Source organism: Lontra canadensis, unplaced genomic scaffold (genome assembly GCF_010015895.1).
Source record: "Lontra canadensis isolate GAN:19392208 unplaced genomic scaffold, GSC_riverotter_1.0 scaffold16, whole genome shotgun sequence".
NCBI classification, from domain to species: Eukaryota; Metazoa; Chordata; class Mammalia; order Carnivora; family Mustelidae; genus Lontra; species Lontra canadensis.
In genome coordinates, this window is record NW_022631010.1 from 6,605,806 (window position 1) to 6,623,682 (window position 17,877).

The 17,877-nt window shown below is 42.8% G+C and overlaps 1 protein-coding gene across 4 annotated transcripts in view; it reads right to left on the bottom strand.

Annotated features, from left to right (window-relative positions):
• Nucleotides 1-17,877, bottom strand: part of UBOX5 (U-box domain containing 5) — a 34,735-nt gene that overhangs the window by 3,557 nt on the left and 13,301 nt on the right. For all 4 annotated transcript variants that reach the window (XM_032859054.1, XM_032859052.1, XM_032859055.1 and 1 more), the window contains exons 2-3: nt 4,464-4,558; nt 1,584-2,784 (exon numbers count right to left, since the gene is read on the bottom strand). In XM_032859054.1, coding sequence (XP_032714945.1) covers nt 1,584-2,784; nt 4,464-4,517 — 1,255 coding nt within the window. In that variant the 5' untranslated portion in view covers nt 4,518-4,558. The remainder of the gene's footprint in view (nt 1-1,583; nt 2,785-4,463; nt 4,559-17,877) is intronic.

A 17,877-nucleotide genomic window follows, 5' to 3' on the forward strand; every position in this document is an offset into this window, starting at 1 on the left:
CACTCCTTCACCAGCAGCCTTTCCTCGTCTCCTCCATTCTGGGGCCCCCGCCACTCCGCAGGGTCACTGGCTTGCACCTCTGGGCACTCGTGTCCTCTCCCTCCTAATGAGTAAAGCAAAGTGGTCATTACCAAGTGGAATAACAGAGACCTCACTCGGCCGACACCCTCTCGGTGTGGTCCACAGAAAGCCCACCAGTGGGCTGAGGGTGAAGACACCAGGGAAGGGGAACAGCTGACACACTATGACCGTGGCTGTGGAAGACCCTGAAGCAGGTGTCCCTGCCAAACCACGCCCAAGAAAGAACCCAGAGACCCGCCTGGTAGCAGGGTTTACAACACCACCCTACAGCAGGGAGTAGAAGGCTTTGTCTACAGTTTGTAGGACTTGCTTGGGGCCCTGAAGCATAGGTCTGCACCATCCTATGTCACCAACAAATCTGTCAAGGCCAACACCACCAGAGACCTCAGAGACATCAGGGTCTAAGGATCTTTCCTTGTCTCACCCTGCTGTACCTCAAATGCTTCCAGGAGTTTCTGAGAGTCATGTTAACTAAAACTTATACTCAAAACCAGATGTAACCTTTTAAGCATGCTATTTACCTAGGGTTTTTATAGTAAGAGAGGAAATTAGAAGAATGATAAAATCTAAACAGACTAATTTTCATAAGGAAAATAAAGTGTCAAAGAGCTACTACCTCGAAAAGCACGTGGCATGGACAGTCACGGGCCAACTCTACCAGATATATATAGGAGCAAATGATCCTGATACTATTATAGTGTTCTAAAGTTTAGTAAAGGAAAATTTCTTAATTCTTCATATGGAGCAAATAAATCTTTGATAACAAAACACAACCAAAGTTGGCATGTGCCCATGCATACATACACACATACACGAGAGTCCAAATTATCCAAAATAAAAAACACTAGCAAACAGATCCAAGCTGAACATTAAAAGAAGCATGACCAAATAGAGTCTCTTCCAGGAATGTAATACTGGCTCAATATTCAGAAGCCTATTAATGTATTTTTTCACATTAAAAGAGCTCAGGATGAAAAATCATAGCATCCTCTCCATTGATACTGAAAAGGCATTAGACAAAATTCAACCATGAATCTTCGGTTAAAAACAAATAAACAAACAAACCATCACCGAACAAAATAGGAACCAATGGTGTGGGAGAGTGTCTGAAATGGTTCCCAATGAGACCCACCTCCAGATACTCCTACCTTGGGTACCCCACTACCCCCTCCACTGGAGTGTGGTCTGGACTTTGTGACTTGCCTCTAACAGAATACAGCAAACATGACAGGATGTCGACTGGGTTATACAAGACTGTGACTTCCATCTTGTTTGCACACACTATGACCATGGCTGTGGAAGACCCTGAAGCAGGTGTCCCTGCCAAACCACGCCCGGATTCCTGACCAGAGAAGCTATGAGATCACATGTGCATGGTGCTTTACGTCAGTATGTGTGGGGCGAATTTAAGGTGGCAAAACAGAGAGCACAGGGCGACGGTGCCAAGCGTCACCTGGGAAGCACTGGGATGACCATGGACATGGATGTAGAATGCGAAGTACCTGTGGAGCAGTCCATATGTGTCAGGCCCAGCTCACTGGCAGCTTTCATTTTCTTAGCGGTGTGCTCTGAGGTAGTGGGTGAGACCAGAAGGCTTGTGGTAGAAAAACAGGAAGCGTCGATACCGAGGCTCCCGTCTGGGGCGCGTTCGGCCTGCTCCATCCTCCTCTTCCGAGAGGGCAGAGCAATGGAAGACGGTGTCACTGCCAATGCAGTCTGTGCTCTCCCGAGCAGATGGCAGCCAGGGATGGAGTGCTGGAGCAGAAAATGGTCGATCCGGGCCTTCAGGGAGGGGTGAGGCAGGGGCTGGGAATGTGGGGTAAAGGCTACCCCCGTGAAAGGGTCGCTGGGCACGCGGCCCCACACGGCTTCGCTGCGGTTACACTTCTCCAGCGTGCTCTGGTCAATGACCTTGCCTGAGGGCAGCAGCATGGGGCAAGGCATGATCTCCAGGGTGATGGGATCCAGGAACTCCTCGGGCACATCCCGGATCACCTCAGCAAGCTCCTGCAGGCTGGAGGGGGCCTGCTGGCCCTCAGACAGGCCTCCAGGATCGCAGTCACTCTCCATGGGCAAGGCTGGGGCCTGCAGAGCGAGGTCCTGAGGGAGACTCTCAGAGGCCAGCAGCAGGACGCTGTCTATCACCTCCTGAGAGCAGGTTTTAGCCGGCTGGCCCCACACTTCCAACCGTTTGATGCAAGGGATACCACTGCCTGTCACGTGGGTGATACAGATCTTGAGATGGGCCACGTGGCTAAGAGAAAGGCCCCCTTTATTCCAGAGCTCCTGTGTCACGACAGCGGGAGAGGGGAGTGTGGCCTCCATTGGGCCAAAAGGTGGCCTGGCCTTGAAGCCCCTGTGGCTAAACACCACTTGGCTCTGGTTTTTCAGTAAGACTTTGCCTACCAAGGTGAATGCCTCCTTGTCCGGGATGGATGGCTCGGCCAGGCCCAGGGTCCGGCACTCGGGGGCATTCCAGGATGCTCTGCTGGACGAGGCAGATGTATACATTTCCAGGCCTGTGACATTCTGGCCTCCCCCCACTGCGAGGTCTATGTTAATCCTACAGATTTCCACACTGAAGGGAAAGGAAACTGTCACATAGACTGGTGGCTTAATGAAATATTCTGTCCTAAAACCACGACTTCTCTTTGTGAGGTCTTCAGAGATGAGATTTTCTACTTCGTAACCATCAGCTGATATCTAGAGTTAATGACAAACATGAGATGCATTCATTTGATGCGATCCAAACAAAGACAACTAGTTTTCAAGAACTTGTCACTTCTAAGAAAGTATTAACTTCCTCATTAAAATGGCCTCTATTACACCAAATTCTCCTGTTTTTTGGGGGGTGGAGGAGGAGGCATTCAAGGTCAGGTCAAAGGTCAAGGGCAATTTGTTCCCAAGTACAGCCCATCCTTAAAAAATATAAACACTGAGACGCCTGGGTGGCTTAGTTTTTAAGCCTCTGCCTTTGGGTGGGGTCATGAACCCACCAGCCTGGGATCAAGACTCGCATTGGGCTCCCTGCTCTGTGGGAAGCCTGCTTCTTCCTCTCCTACTTCCCCTGCTTGTGTTCCCTCTCTGTCTCTGTCAAATAAATAGGTGGAATCTTAAAAAAAAAAAAAAAAAGAAAGAAAAAGAAACAAGCGACAGAACTGTTCAACCCAACCAAAAATCCCTTCAAAATAAAAGGGCAGATAAACTAGTGGTTTTTTTTTTTTTTTTTTTTAATTTAAGAGGATGAAACCATAGTGTCTTATGGGAAAACAAAGATATTCATTAAAGTTCTTAATTTTGTATTTGGACTCTACCAATTATAACAGTTTCCCTAGCAAGGCACAATAAACAATATTCTGGTACATCTATGATTGTTGGAACTTGGTTGAAAAAATGTGTGTTCAGAAATAAGGACCACAATACTATGGGAAATCCAGAAAAGTGAATATGCTATGGGGGTGTGAGTATGGGTAACTTTTTCCCATCTTAAATTTCTAGTATTTGTTATAACTGGTAGAGATTTTAAGATACAAGTACCCCCCCCAACCCCGGGCATCTGAAAGTTCACATCACACCACTTTGCTTTTAAAGACCTACATTAATACCTGTTTTTGCTAACCAAAAGAAATCCAGAATTCAGAGAATTTTTGCTTTTACAAAAAAAGTCATTATTACACTAACATAGGTCTTTTGTAAAAGCAAAGCAGCCTAAAGTGAACTTCTGGAAAGCAGGGGATACTCTTCATCTTATGCCATTTCAGCTTATGAAAGGTTTCACAGGAATATTCTTTTCAGATAGCAGGGAAGGGCGGGGGCAAGGGGGGCGGAATCTGTATCTCTGTTGGAAGAAATCAGTTTCACAGTCTGGGAACCTGAAATAGTATGCTGTGTGCAGAAGGTCCAAATTAAGGGAGGGTTCAGATTTCCCCTTGCAGTATCCTTACTCCTTGTTCTGGGCTGTGGAAAGATAACCGCCTTTGTACAAAAGGGGAAGCAGCTTAATTCAAGTAATAAAGAAGGAATCCAAATAACAAATACAAGCCATTATTTCTCGTGTGAGAAGTAAATGGGAAGAATGGCAGGGGAGAGACAGTAGCTCTCTACCTTCACCAGGACTTTGAGCGGGTTTAAAATTTATCATCAGAGGTAGGAGCACAATGAACATGACCCTCCAGAAAAATGACCCACAGCTCACTTTCTAACAGTGCTGTATGACTCTAGAGGGGCAGCCTGACCCATGCTTACCTAAGCACCACCTGGTGGGATCTAAAACAGAGAAGGTTGCCATGACGCCCAAATCAAGTCAACATACACAAGGTAGAAGTGGGGAAAAACATGAAAAGCAGCCATCTTATACTTGTGTGCATACTTATTTTGTTTACCTTGTTGCAATAAATTCTTGGTCTGAACTGTGGGAGGCAAAGATTGATGACCATCTTTGTGGCTGAAAGGGTAGCTTCCAAGCATCAGAAACAGCCTTCAATAAAAAACAAAAATTGGTATTAGACAAGTTAAAGTTCAATTCTAAACTTTAAGGAGTTGATTCCTAAGGGAAGGGGCGCCTGGGTGGCTCAGTGGGTTAGAGCCTCTGCCTTCAGCTCCGGTCATAATCCCAGGGTCCTGGGATCGAGCCCCGCGTCAGGCTCTCTGCTCAGAGGGGAGCCTGCTTCCACCTCTCTCTCTCTGCCTGCCTCTCTGCCTACTTGTGATCTCTGTCAAATAAATAAATAAAATCTTTAAAAAAAAAAAAAAAAAAAGAGAGAACCAAACAGGGTAACAAAGACTTCCACGCACACGATCATGGTCTCATCGCATCGTACATGTGATGCTGGGGAAGAATGAGTCACCGAAAAATTGCAGAGGAGCCTTTTTTTTTTTAGGTTTCATTTATTCAAGTAATCTCTACCCCCAAAGCAGGGTTCGAACTCACAACCCTGAGATCAAGAGTCCCACGCTCCACGGACTGAGCCGGCCAGAGGACCCCAGAGAGGAGCTGTCTCTTGCAGCCTGTGCAGCTTGGCCAAGACTGACAGCTGGACCCTGTGGAGGCAAGGGACTGTCAGCTCTGCAAGGGGCTCCCTACGGGAAAGGGAGGGTCAAAAGTGGCAGAGCAAAGAGAACAGAACTACTCAGCCAGAGGGTTCCAAAAAGAACAGGTCACAGAAAATAGTCATAGTGGTAGGCATCTTTGTCATTTAACACCTGTTACTGCACTTTCATCTTCTTATTAAAATGAAAACAATCAGAAGAGTCCGAAACACCACCACTGAGAAACAGAAAATCTTAGACTTGGAAAGCACCTTAAAAGGACATCTAACCTGGAGCACCTGGGTGGCTCAGTGGGTTAAGCCTCTGCCTTCAGCTCAGGTCATGATCTCAGGGTCCTGGGATGGAGCCCCGAATCGGGCTCTCTGCTCAGCAGGGAGCCTGCTTCCCCTTCTCTCTACCTGCCTCTCTGCCTGCTTGTGATCTCTCTCTGTGTATCAAAATAAATAAATAAAATCTTAAAAAAAAAAAAAAAAGGTGGCAAAAAAAGAAAAAAAAAGGACATCTAACCCAGACAGCAATTTAATGAGCAATGTCTAGGCTGGGGGAGAATGGATGAAGGTGGTCAAAAAGTACTAACATGCAGTTACAAGTTCTGAGGAGGAAATGTATAGCATGGTGACTATAGTTAACAACACTTCACCGTGTATTTGAAGGCGGCTGAGAGGAGACCTTAAAAGTTCTCAACAAAAGAACAAAAGCTGGGGCACCTGTGTGGCTCAGTGGGTTAAGCCTCTGCCTTCAGCTCAGGTCATGATCTCAGGGGCCTGGGATCGAGCCCTGAATCGGGCTCTCTGCTCGGCAGGGAGCCTGCTTCTCCTCTCTCTGCCTGCCTCTCTGCCTACTTGTGATCTCTCTCTCTCTCTGTGTCAAATAAATAAAAAAAATCTTAAAAAAAAGAACAAAAGCTGTAACTATATGAGGTAATGATTGTTAACTAAACTTACTATGGTAAGTATTTTGTATTATACACAAATCATTATGTGGTACATCTTAAACTTATTCAATGTGATATGTCAATGCTCAATGAAACTGGAAGAAAAACAAAGATCAATGTCCAATAGCCTTTGGTACTCTTTGTGCAGAAGCAGGAAAGCCACTAGAAATAGCCCTTCTAGCAGCAGGCCTTGCCAATGGCTCTGAACTCCCTGGATGAGGCCAGCCAGGCATTCTATGTTTTTCTATCTGGCAGACAAGACAACAAAAACTGTTAGCGCAACAGGGACAGGGCCATCATCTGGGGTCTGTATTACCATGAACAGCACGTGCCTTTGACTCAGATCATGATCTCAGGGTCCTGGGATCAAGCCCCACTCTGGGTTCCCTGCTCAGCGGGAAATCTACATCTCCCTCTCTGGGATCTCTCTCACTCCCACTTTCTCTCAGATAAAACTAGAATCTGGCTTGGAATCAACATGGACTAGTTTACAGAATTCTTATTTTTCCCCAGGGAGGACTGTGTTAACAATGTCTCCAGCTTCTGACACCTGTCTTGCTCTCCACAACTCAAAAATGAGTGTATGTGGAACTGTACCTGCAAATATTCCCAGAGTCCCTAAACGTGCCCCCACTTGGCCAGGAAACCAGAGTGCATTCAGAGTAGCACTGCCCTCAACTCTCCTGCCCAATTAGGGCAGTGGCTTCTTGTTAAGTTTTTCGGGTTTATTTTCAATGTACAATTAAGCCATTGACTTTAATTGAATATAGAAGTAAAATGAATATAAAGCCCTGACCAAGGAAACAAAACACTTCTGGAAAAGCCAGCCCAAAGGGCCAAAGGAAAAGATGATAGTGACACAGAAGGTGACATAACGCATGTGCAAGTGCAGGGCTGGGCGGGCCCTGAGCAGATGGTGAGGTCAGCCACCACTGCAGGCCGTCCTCCTCCCAGCTTTGTCCTGATGGGACAGGGCTTTGCTAAGAACAAGCAAAGAGACAGAAACTGCGTTATTACATCAAAATACGGAGAGGTGGTTGAGAGGGAGTCAGATAAAGGGCCCCTCGTCTATAATCACCACCACCCCACTGTCCACTTCTTAAGCCTTTTCTCTCTCCGACTTTCAGAGACGAAAACAAACCCACAGAGAAACACTGTCAGCTCCCTGAAGTACTGACCTGATTTCCCAGTGGGAAGCACTGATTTCACTAATCTTTACCTTTCTTCCTATCTCCTTGTTATCTTCTTGGGACACTGCATACTGTGGGCTTCTAACTTTCATTTATTCTACATATCATGAAATTCATTTCTCTGAGAACTTAAATGCCAGGACCAGAACAAGCCAGGCAGTGGGGGTGCCCTGGAAGCCCTAACGAAGGGCTTATCTGTGAGTATGAAGGCAAATGGAAAAGTCTTCAAAATTATTCAAGGACCCAATTCAGTCATAAATGGCACTGTGAAAGGAAGTTGCCCAGAACTGACCACCCTCGGGACTACCCTGCCCTTTGCCTTTAACACTGGCTCAGCTATCACCCGATACCTGCTCCAGTGGTCAGACTGGAGAGGTGACCAGAATGAGGGCAAATAGGGCCTCCAAACTTCAGCTACCTCATAACTTTAAAAATCCCACTTCAGACACCTGAGAGGGGAGACTCTGACTGTCCCTTCAATCTGTAGGACAATTTACAAGGTTTTGTCTGCACTGGGTCTCAGCCAACCCAAACAACTCCTAGTGAGTCATGAGACAAGGACCCTCTAGTAGCAAAACACAATTCTGGCTAGAAAGGGACATATAAAAATGGCTTAGAGGACGCCCTCAGTTCTAACCTTACTAACTGGTTAGCCCTCAAGTGGATACTAATGTCCTTAGTTTGCAGATGAAGACACTGTGGCTTAAAGAGAGGGGAAGCCAGCTTCTAAACCTTCCAAACCACGCTGGTTACTATCTACTTGGACATCATTTACCTGGAAGGATTTACCAGGAACTTTTTTTTTTTTAATATTTTATTTATTTGACACAGAGAGAGAGACAGCAAGAGAAGGAACACAGGCAGGGAGAGTGGGAGAGGGAGAAGCAGGCCTCCCACTAAACAGGGAGCCCGATGCGGGGCCCGATCCCAGGACCCTGGGATCATGACCCAAGCCAAAGGCAGACGCTTAACCACTGAGCCACCCAGGTGCCCCAGGAACTTTTCTTTTTTTTTTTAAGATTTATTTGAGAGAGAGAGAGTGTGTGTGTGTGTATGCATGCAAGCAGAGGGACGGGCAGAGGGAGAGAATCTTCAAGCACACTCCCCACTGAGGGTGGACCACCCCCTCCACCCTGAAGCATGGAGCCCGACATGGGGCTCAATCCAATGACCCATTAAGTCATGACTGGAGCCAAAAGCCAGAGTCGGATGCTTAACTGACTGATGCTTAACCCAAGAGCCCCTTACCAGGAACTTATATGGATACTTTGCAACTTTGGGGGTTTTTTCCCCCCTCTTTCTTAGGTCAGACTTTCATACCATTCATTTCTTAAAAAATCAATTCTCCCAAACCTAAATTAATGTGGCTATCCTCTACAATGTAGAAATTTGGAGACCTTGACCTTGACTGCCCCTTCCATGTACTGGATCAAGCCTCAAGTTGTTTTTCTAGGAAAATCTTTAGACAAGCTAGCTCTCTATTCGAGCACCTCACCTCACGAGGCTTCTCAACCTGAGAGGCTGTTAATGCCATTAGCCAAATATTAAAGCGTATGGACCTACAGCTGACCATAGTTTACTTGTTCTCCACAGCACTTATCAAAATCTAATTTGAGAGAATATTTACAGAGACTGTTCGGTCCATCCACGGCAAATTCTCTGTAATGCTAGCCTAAGCGGCATCTCTCGTTTCCTGCCTGGCCCCCCAGTGGCTGCTGCATTCATATCCCACACCACCATCGGACAGACTGCTTAGCAGTATGGACCCACGGCTGGAGCAAAAATACATGTAATTTGCTGATAAGAACATTGTGGCCTGTCTGTGAAAATTCATAGGACACCAGAGTAGCACAACACATCAGCCGGGAGTCATAACTATGGTCTCTATAATGTATCCCCTCCTTAGCGCCGCCTCAGGGCAGTGTATGGGACCTTCCTCAAGTTCATACACAACCATCACCACACTCCTCACCCTGCCACCAAAAGCCTTACCAACTATTCACTCCTGTATGGCCCATGAGCAAGGAATTTCCTAAGAAACACCTCTATGAAGCTGACTGCTGTTTTATTAGGTTGTCAAGATAATCCTTCTTTACTCTGTATAGTATCCTCTCTTAAAATTCTCTCTGGTGTCAGTACTAGGAAAAGTTGTTTCTTCCTATCAACTCAATATTTTATGATACGAACATGAATCATATATAATTGATCATGATCCTTTCTCTATTTTGGCTGCTGGAAAGCTCAGAATAAATCTGTGGCCCATCCCTCTAGATTTCCTTGCCCGAATTCTTCAGTTATTTTTATGTCATCATGTATATATACTTTGAAAGCTAACTTAAAATCATTATGGAACAAGACAGAGTACAATTAAGAGAGTAAAATTAATAGAGTAAAACTGCCCCTAGACCCGCCCCACCGTTCATGTTCTCTCAAATAAATCAAATCTTAAAAAAAAAAAAAGATAAAAAATCTTAAGTCAATTTTTGTCTTAGTATAATTTTGACTTTTTTTTCTTTCTTTTTCTTTTTTTAAAAAGATTTTATTTATTTGACAGAGAGACAGAGCAGGACGGCACAAGCAGAAGGAATGGCAGAGAGAGATGGAGAAGCAGGCTCTGCACTGAGCAGGAAGCCTGACACAGGCCTCGATCCTAGGACTCTGGGATCAGCACCGGAGCAGAGGCAAATACTTAACCACCTGAGCCACCCAGGCACCCCTTGAATTTTCTTCTTAAGGGGTCCTCCATGTTTCTTGTTAAGATGGCTATTTAGTAATAGGATTATTTTATCTCATTAATTATTCTAACCAGTTCTGCTATATAGAAGAAACTTTTTCACTTGGATATCTATTATATGTTCAGCTATTTTATTAAAACAATTGATTTTAACAGATTTTCAGTTTATGGGGGGCAGTGGTTTCCTACAGTCTCAATAATAATGACAACCTCTTTCTCAAAACGGTGACCCTTTTGTCTCCCACCTTCATCAGTAAGAACTTCCAGAATTACATGAATAACAGAGTTACCAGGCTTGTTTTGTCCCATTAGAAAATCCTTCTAGTGTATCAGCTTTGAAATAATGCTGATTGAAATATTCTTTCTATGTTAATAAAGCATTCTAATTTCCAGAGTTTTCTGAAAATCAGGGATAAGCTTTCAATTCTGATTTCCTCTATATACTGAGTTTTATTATTTTTATTATCTGACAGACTAATGAGAGATAGCACATTTTTCTAATTTTAAACCATCCTTTCATTCCTAGGATAGGCTCTGTTTGGTTGCAGCAGATTGTTCTTTAAATGTTTTTCAAATTCTACTGAATTTGATTGCTCATATCTAATTTTAGATGAGATATTATTGCACATTCATATAACATTTATAAGCCCTGTGCTAGACACTGGAATACAAAGATAAAAGTGAAATGGTCAGGTGATGAAACTATTCTGTATGATAATGTAATGGTAGATACATGACATTAGGCATTTATCAAAATCCGGAGAACCACAGAACACAGTGACCCTTAATTTTCATGAAGTTTTGTTAATAATAATGTATAGATATTGGCTCACCAAATATAACAAATGTAACACACTAATGTAAGACGTTAGTAATAGAAGAAACAGTATACAAACAAGAGGAGGTACACAGGAACTCTCCATATTATCTGCTCAACATCTCTGTAAACCTAAAACCACTCTAAAAAAATAAATCCTATTTTTTTTTTCATTTTAAATCTTTTTTTATAAAAAAGATTTTACTTAGGGGCGCCTGGGTGGCTCAGTGGGTTGAAGCCTCTGCCTCTCTCTCACTCACAACCCCAAAATCAAAAGTCACATGCTCTACCTACTAAGTCAGCCAGGCACCCCTAAAAAAAACAAAGCCTATTAATAATAAGAAGAATGGTGGGGAAAGCAATGGAAACAACTTAAACAACTGGAAATCAAACTGGAACAAATGACTGTGCATGGAAGAAGAGTGGCAGAGCCTTCTGAAAACATCTTACAAATGATAGTATCCGTTTCTTTGGCTAATCGTGATGTCCAAACTGCAGGATTCTACAGGAGCTTGGCTGCCATCGAGGTCTTCATGTGATCTTATCACCTCTCTAGTTCCAACACCCCTGATCTTTTAAGGTCAAGTGCCTCCTGCCTTGATGCTTAATCCAGAAAAAAAGAATGGCTCAGCTCCACATATGAAAATCCCAACAGCCTCACCCAGGAAGACTCTCCTCAGCCCTGCCTGGGAAACGGCCATGTTACCTGAACTCTTGCAAATACTTAAAGTATTTACTTATACATTTACTCCGGTAAATACTTACAAATGAGAGTCTCCTTTTCCAAAGCTGGCATCTAAGAACAAGAGAGACTGGGTCTGAGTATAAATTGAGGGCCACAGATCATGCCTCAATTGCTCTGCAGTTCAGAGAAGTAGCCTGGAGCCAGATAATGGAGGCATTCTAAGACGGCAAGATTAATACAGGTTTATAAGCAGGTAACAAGTCAATTTTCATTACAGAAATTTTTTTTTCCTTTCTTAAAGTATTTCAGATAAAAAGGTAAAGAATATAGGGGCGCCTGGGTGGCTCAGTGGGTTGAAGCCTCTGCCTTTGGCTCAGGTCATGATCCCAGGGTCCTGGGATCGAGCCCCGCATCGGGCTCTCTGCTCAGCAGGGAGCCTGCTTCCCCCTGCCCCTCTCTCTCTCTGCCTGCTTCTCTGCCTACCTGTGATCTCTGTCTGTCAAATAAATAAATAAAATCTTAAAAAACAAAACAAAATGAAAAAAAAGGTAAAGAATATAGTAAATACTCTTATACCCACCATGTAGCTTTAGCAGATATAAACATTTTGCCATGTTGCTTCTCATTTCAGTGTTAAGAACAAAATTGAAAAGATACAAATAAAACCCACCACTTATCCTATTTCTTCTCCTTTTTCACCAAGAGGCAAACTCTATCCGAAGTTGGTGTCTCTCATTCGAATCAGTATTGGTACATGTGTATCTATAAACAGTATGCAGTGGTCTTATGTATTTTTAATGTACCTTAATGATATTATATTCTATGCACATCATCTCACAACTGGCTTTTCCATTCAGCATTATTATTCTAAGGTTTTCCGTGTTGAAATGTGGGTATCTAGTTTATTCATTTTAACTTCTTCATAGTATTCAATTGCAGGACTAAAACAGTTTATTTTTCAATCGCCCAAGCATGTTATTTGTAATTTTTTTACTGTGAAAAAAAATGCTGTAATAAATATTCTAGGTTTTCTTGTGGAAAGAAGAAAAAGAAAAGAAAAAATAAATGAAATGGATGAAATGGTCCTGTCCTCATCTTGAGGCACAATGGACTTCCAACAGTGACTACAGAATATAAAAGTTTGAAACAGAGCTTTCTGCAAATGACATTCAGAGTAGGGAAGGATAGCCTAGGTGAATGTTTTCAATCTGTAGTTTTGAAATCAAGTTATGGGTTGAAAAAAAGAAACATTAATTGAAAGAGAAGATAAAATGTCAAAATGCACACAATATGGACATTATTTCTTGAAACTTTTTTTTAAGGACTTTATTCTAAATAATCTCTACACCCAACACGGGGCTTGAACTCACAACCTCAAGACTGAGTTGCATGCTCCACTGACTGAACCAGCCAGGCACCCCTATTTTATGAAGCTTTTGCTTCAATTATATATAAATACATATAACAAATTATATTCTAGGTCCAATATAAAATTTCTTATTTTGGCTCTTGGTGAAAAAAAATGCAAAAACACTGGCCAAAGGTATTTGGTCCCCAAAAATTCAGGGAAGAATTCACAGGAGTAATGTTTGAAATGGAGGCAATGAAGATGTATGCCTGACATCATGGACAGCTCTGAAATGGGACAGAAACTTCCTAATAATGGTATCATGGACAGTATGTACTTGACTATGGGAGTCAGGAGGCAAGAACAGGAATGGGAAAGACACTAGGGACGGGGACCAGTAACAGTCAAGGCATAGAGATGGGACAGTGCGGCTGGTTTAGGAAATGCTGAATATACCACTTAGTTTCTTAGAACAGGATGATGCAGGGCTGGAAACACAAATACAGATGGGGAGGGCCTTGGACGTTACGCCAAGGAGCTTAAGACTACCTGTGGTCTGAGGTAGTGTTTTTCTCCCAAATTGCAGATCAAGAATCAAGAACTCACATTACTGAGACCTAACCAGAGTGAGTCTGTTTGTTTTTTTAAATTAAGAACGGAGTCAGAGTGCACCATACATGAAGATGGGCAGTGTTTCATGAAACTTTTGCAATGTATCATTGAAACGATATTTCTTCCTTCCTTCCTTCCTTCCTTTTTCTTTTCTTTTTTTCTTTTCTATTATCTATTATTCTGAGTTAAGTCATCTCTATGCCTGACATGGGGTTCAAACTCACAGCCCCAAAATCAAGAGTCTCATGCTCTACCAACTGAGCCAGCATCATCAGTCTGGGTTTTGGTATAAAAGGCATTTCTTACTAAGGACTGTGATTAAAAAAAAAAAAAAAGTTTGAAAGCTACTGGTCAGAAGGAAGTCATAGAAGGCTTCTAACCAGACAAAGAAATGACACTAATGAAAAACCTGCCATTAACCTCCTAGATGACAAATCAATTCTGAACCACTTAGAGGCAATTCACCCTTCAAGGGGTTCCTGCTATCTTTTTTGTACTACATGAGAGGCTATCTTTGCAAATGGCTTCCCGAAGGCATCAAAGTACAACTACTAAGAAATACACTAGCAATCTCAATTTCTCCCTGGGCTTTTTCTTCCTTTAATTTTTTTCTTTTTGAGGGAGGGGTATCCTTAAAGAGGAGGAAGGAGGAAAATGAACTACTATAACATATTACTGTCTCACAAGGATTTCAAAGCTACCTTCAAGGAAGTAATTAAAAAAAAAAAAAGGGTTTTTTTTTGTTGGTTTTGTTTTGTTTTGTTTTGTTTTTAAGTAAACTACACCCAGTGTGGGGCTCAAACTCATGACCCTGAGATCAAGAGTTGCATTCTCCAACAACCCAGCCAGCCAGGTGCCCTGAAAAAAACCTTTTGCTTCTAAAGATTTTAATTAAACTTTTTATTTTAGGATCACAGCAGATTCACATGCAGTGTAAGACACAATACAGAGATCCCATGGACCCTTTAAGCACTCTCCCCCAATGATAACACCCTGCACAGCTACTGTACAGCGTGTCACCGGCAGGAAGCTGGTAACAATACACTCCATGATCTTATTCAATTTCCCCAGTTTACACGTACTCATGCACGTGTGTCTGTGGATTCGGTTCTATGCAATGTTATCACATGTATAGATTCATGTAATTAATCACTACCACAGTCAAATGGAGAACAGTTCCATCACAAGAATCCCTGGTACTGCCCTCTAAGAAGCCTTTTACTTTAAAGATTTTAAAGTAATCTCTACACCCAATGTGGGGTTCAAACTCACAACCCCAATATTAAGAGTCAAATACTCTACCCACTGACCCAGCCAAATCCAAATACTCTATTACCACAGAAATCTTCAAGTTCTTTACCCAGATCTAAGGCAAAAACTAGGCCCAGGGTCAACTCAAGAGTCCAGTGTATCTCACTACCCACACCGGAAGAAACATTTGAGTGACATATTTATTCTTGGTGTACCTGCCACTTAAATGATAAATATGACTAGGTACAAAAACTGCAGAAGTATGTATGTGTATATATAGATAGATAGATGGATAGATAGGCACAAAATATCAAAGGTATTATGATCACACACCTGTCAAAAATTTGTATCGGGGCACCTGGGTGGCTCAGTGGGTTAAAGCCTCTGCCTTCAGCTCAGGTCATGATTTCAGGGTCCTGGGATCGAGCTCCGCATTGGGCTCCCTGCTCGGCAGGGAGCCTGCTTCCCCCTCCCCCTCTCTGCCTGCCTCTCTGCCTACTTGTGATCTCTCTCTACCAAATAAATAAATAAAATCTTTAAAAAAATTTTTTTATATCTAAGGGGGTGGCGCTCAGTCGGTTAGGCATCTGACTCTTGATTTCAGCTCAGGTCATGATCTCAGGGTCCTGGGATCAAGCCCCACGTGAGGCTCCATGCTCAGCTGGGAGTCTCCTTGAGATTCTCTCTCCCTCTTCCACTGCCCCTACCCCCCTTGCCCACACTCTCAAATAAACATAATAAACAAATCTTTAAAAAAAATCTTTATCGGGGCGCCTGGGTGGCTCAGTGGGTTAAGCCTCTGCCTTCGGCTCAGGTCATGATCCCAGGGTCCTGGGATCGAGCCCCGCATCGGGCTCTCTGCTCAGCAGGGAGCCTGTTTCCCCTCCTCTCTCTCTCTCTCTCTCTGCCTGCCTCTCTGCCTACTTGTGATCTCTCTCTCTGTCGAATAAATAAATAAAATCTTAAAAAAAAATCTTTATCTAGGAATATGTACACATGGTAAGTTTGGGAAGTAATGGTGGCCATGCAGAAACTTAAAATATGCAACATCAGAGTGGTGGGCTACCCGTTTTTCCCTTTTGTGTGTTAAAAGTATATGTAAGTAGTTAAACAATTGGACTGGGTTCCTGGGGTTGCAGGATGACACCAGAGAGGACGGAAGGTGGATCAGAGTATTTCTGGCATCTGACAGTTCCTACAGGACTAGATGGCCAGATGGAGACAGACTTTTCTCCTCTGCTTCCCAGTATGCAGGCTGATTAAGGGAGTGCAAGGGAAGGGCTGAGAAGGGATCCAGGGGTTGGGTGATCGACCACATGGTCTATCCAGGACAGAGGGTTTTTCCAGAATGTGGAACTTTCTGTGTTAATACCAGAAAAGTTACAGGCAAACTGGGACAATTTGGTCATCCTATCTGGAAGGTTTCTATCTGCACTTCCTTGGAGCTTGAAGCAGCTAAGTAAACCTTTTAGTGGTTAAGGACTCAGAACATGGGGGTAGGGAAGTATGGAGGGATGATGCAGAAGAGAATAAGGTGACCATGACACTTTCTGAACACTTGAGCATCCATCTTCCTTTGGCCTAAAAAGAAGATGCCATAGCTGAGTTACACAACCTGATTTTTGAGTCACACGAAAATGTAATGGAAAGTAATTCTGGCAGATACACATATTTTAAAGACTAGGCTCAAACAGGTTACTGGGGAAAAAAGGGAAGAAAAGATTACCTGTCAAATAAGAGAAAAGCATTTAACCTCGAAGAGTGGGTGGAATACCAACGCACTGAGCAATTTTATAAATTGGGCACTTCAGCTTTTAAAGAAGTACAATACTTCTTATAATTTCTAAATTGAGTTACTTGTCCATCCATGAAAAAAATGTGACTTGTATTCATTTTTCTCAGAGCTGGTTAAAATGAAAGACAGCTGTCCAAGCACATCCCATACAGTGATCCACCAGTGAAAGGTGCACAGAAGACCAGGACACAGGGGTGCACCCAGAAAAAGCTTGCAGTCCTATATGCTTGGAGCACCCTTCAATGGCTTAATATGTGCAAGGCACTCTGCTAGGCACAGGCAGACACAACTTCTACTTTTAAGAAACTCACAGGTTCAAATCAAGGCACAGGTGGGTCTCTTATGAACAAAGCGTTCTAATACCATTTCCTTATCACCTTAATAGCATGGTCTGCAAAATTCTACGGGAACCCAAGCGAAGCAGCCATGTTCTCCATGTATAAACCCGACTACTGGACCTTACTGCATCTGATCTTGCCTCTCTCCTGAATGCTCAACTTATCTCCGACTACTAGACCCTTTCCTCAACATGTTAAGTCTCTTCTGCCCTCAACAGCCCATTCAAAAAATCTTGCCTTGCTACTGAGTTTTTATGTTGCTAATTTAGCAAATAAAAATAAACACTGCACACTTAGATCTGAAAATCAGATAAACAATGGATTTTCTTCTTTTAGTGCAAGAATGTCCTGTGTACTATTTGTGACATATGCTAAAAAATTATTTATTGCACATCCAGCAAACTAAGAACAGAAAGGAACTTCCTTAACATGATAAAGGGTATTCATGAAAAACCCACAGCTAATATATTCAATGGTGAAAGACTGAAAGAATCCCCCATACGATCGGGAACAAGAGAAGGATGCCTACTTTTACCACTTCTATTCAATTTCATCTAAGAAGCTCTAGCCACAGCAAGTAGGCAAGAAAAAGAAAAAGGTCTCCAAAGTGGAAAGAAAGGAGCAAAACTACCTTTATCCATAGATTATACGATCATATATACAGAAACTAGTACAGAATCAACACACACACACAAACCATTACAGCCAATAAAAGAACTAGGCAAAAATGCAGGATAAAGCATCCATTTCTAAACATTAGCAATGAGCAATTCATAAAGACATTAAGATAAAAATTCCATTTATAATGGCATTAAAAAGAATAAAAATATTTAGGAATAAATGTGACTGGGGAGGTGCAAAACTTATACACCAAAAACTACAAAGTATTGCTAAAAGTGAAAAAGATCTAAATAAATTAAAAGACATCTCCTGTTCATGGTTTAAAGACTTGGTATTGTTAAGATTGAAAGATGCTAGGGGTGCCTGGCTGTCTCCATTGGTAGAGCATGTGACTCCTGATCTCAGGGTCATGAGTTCAAGCC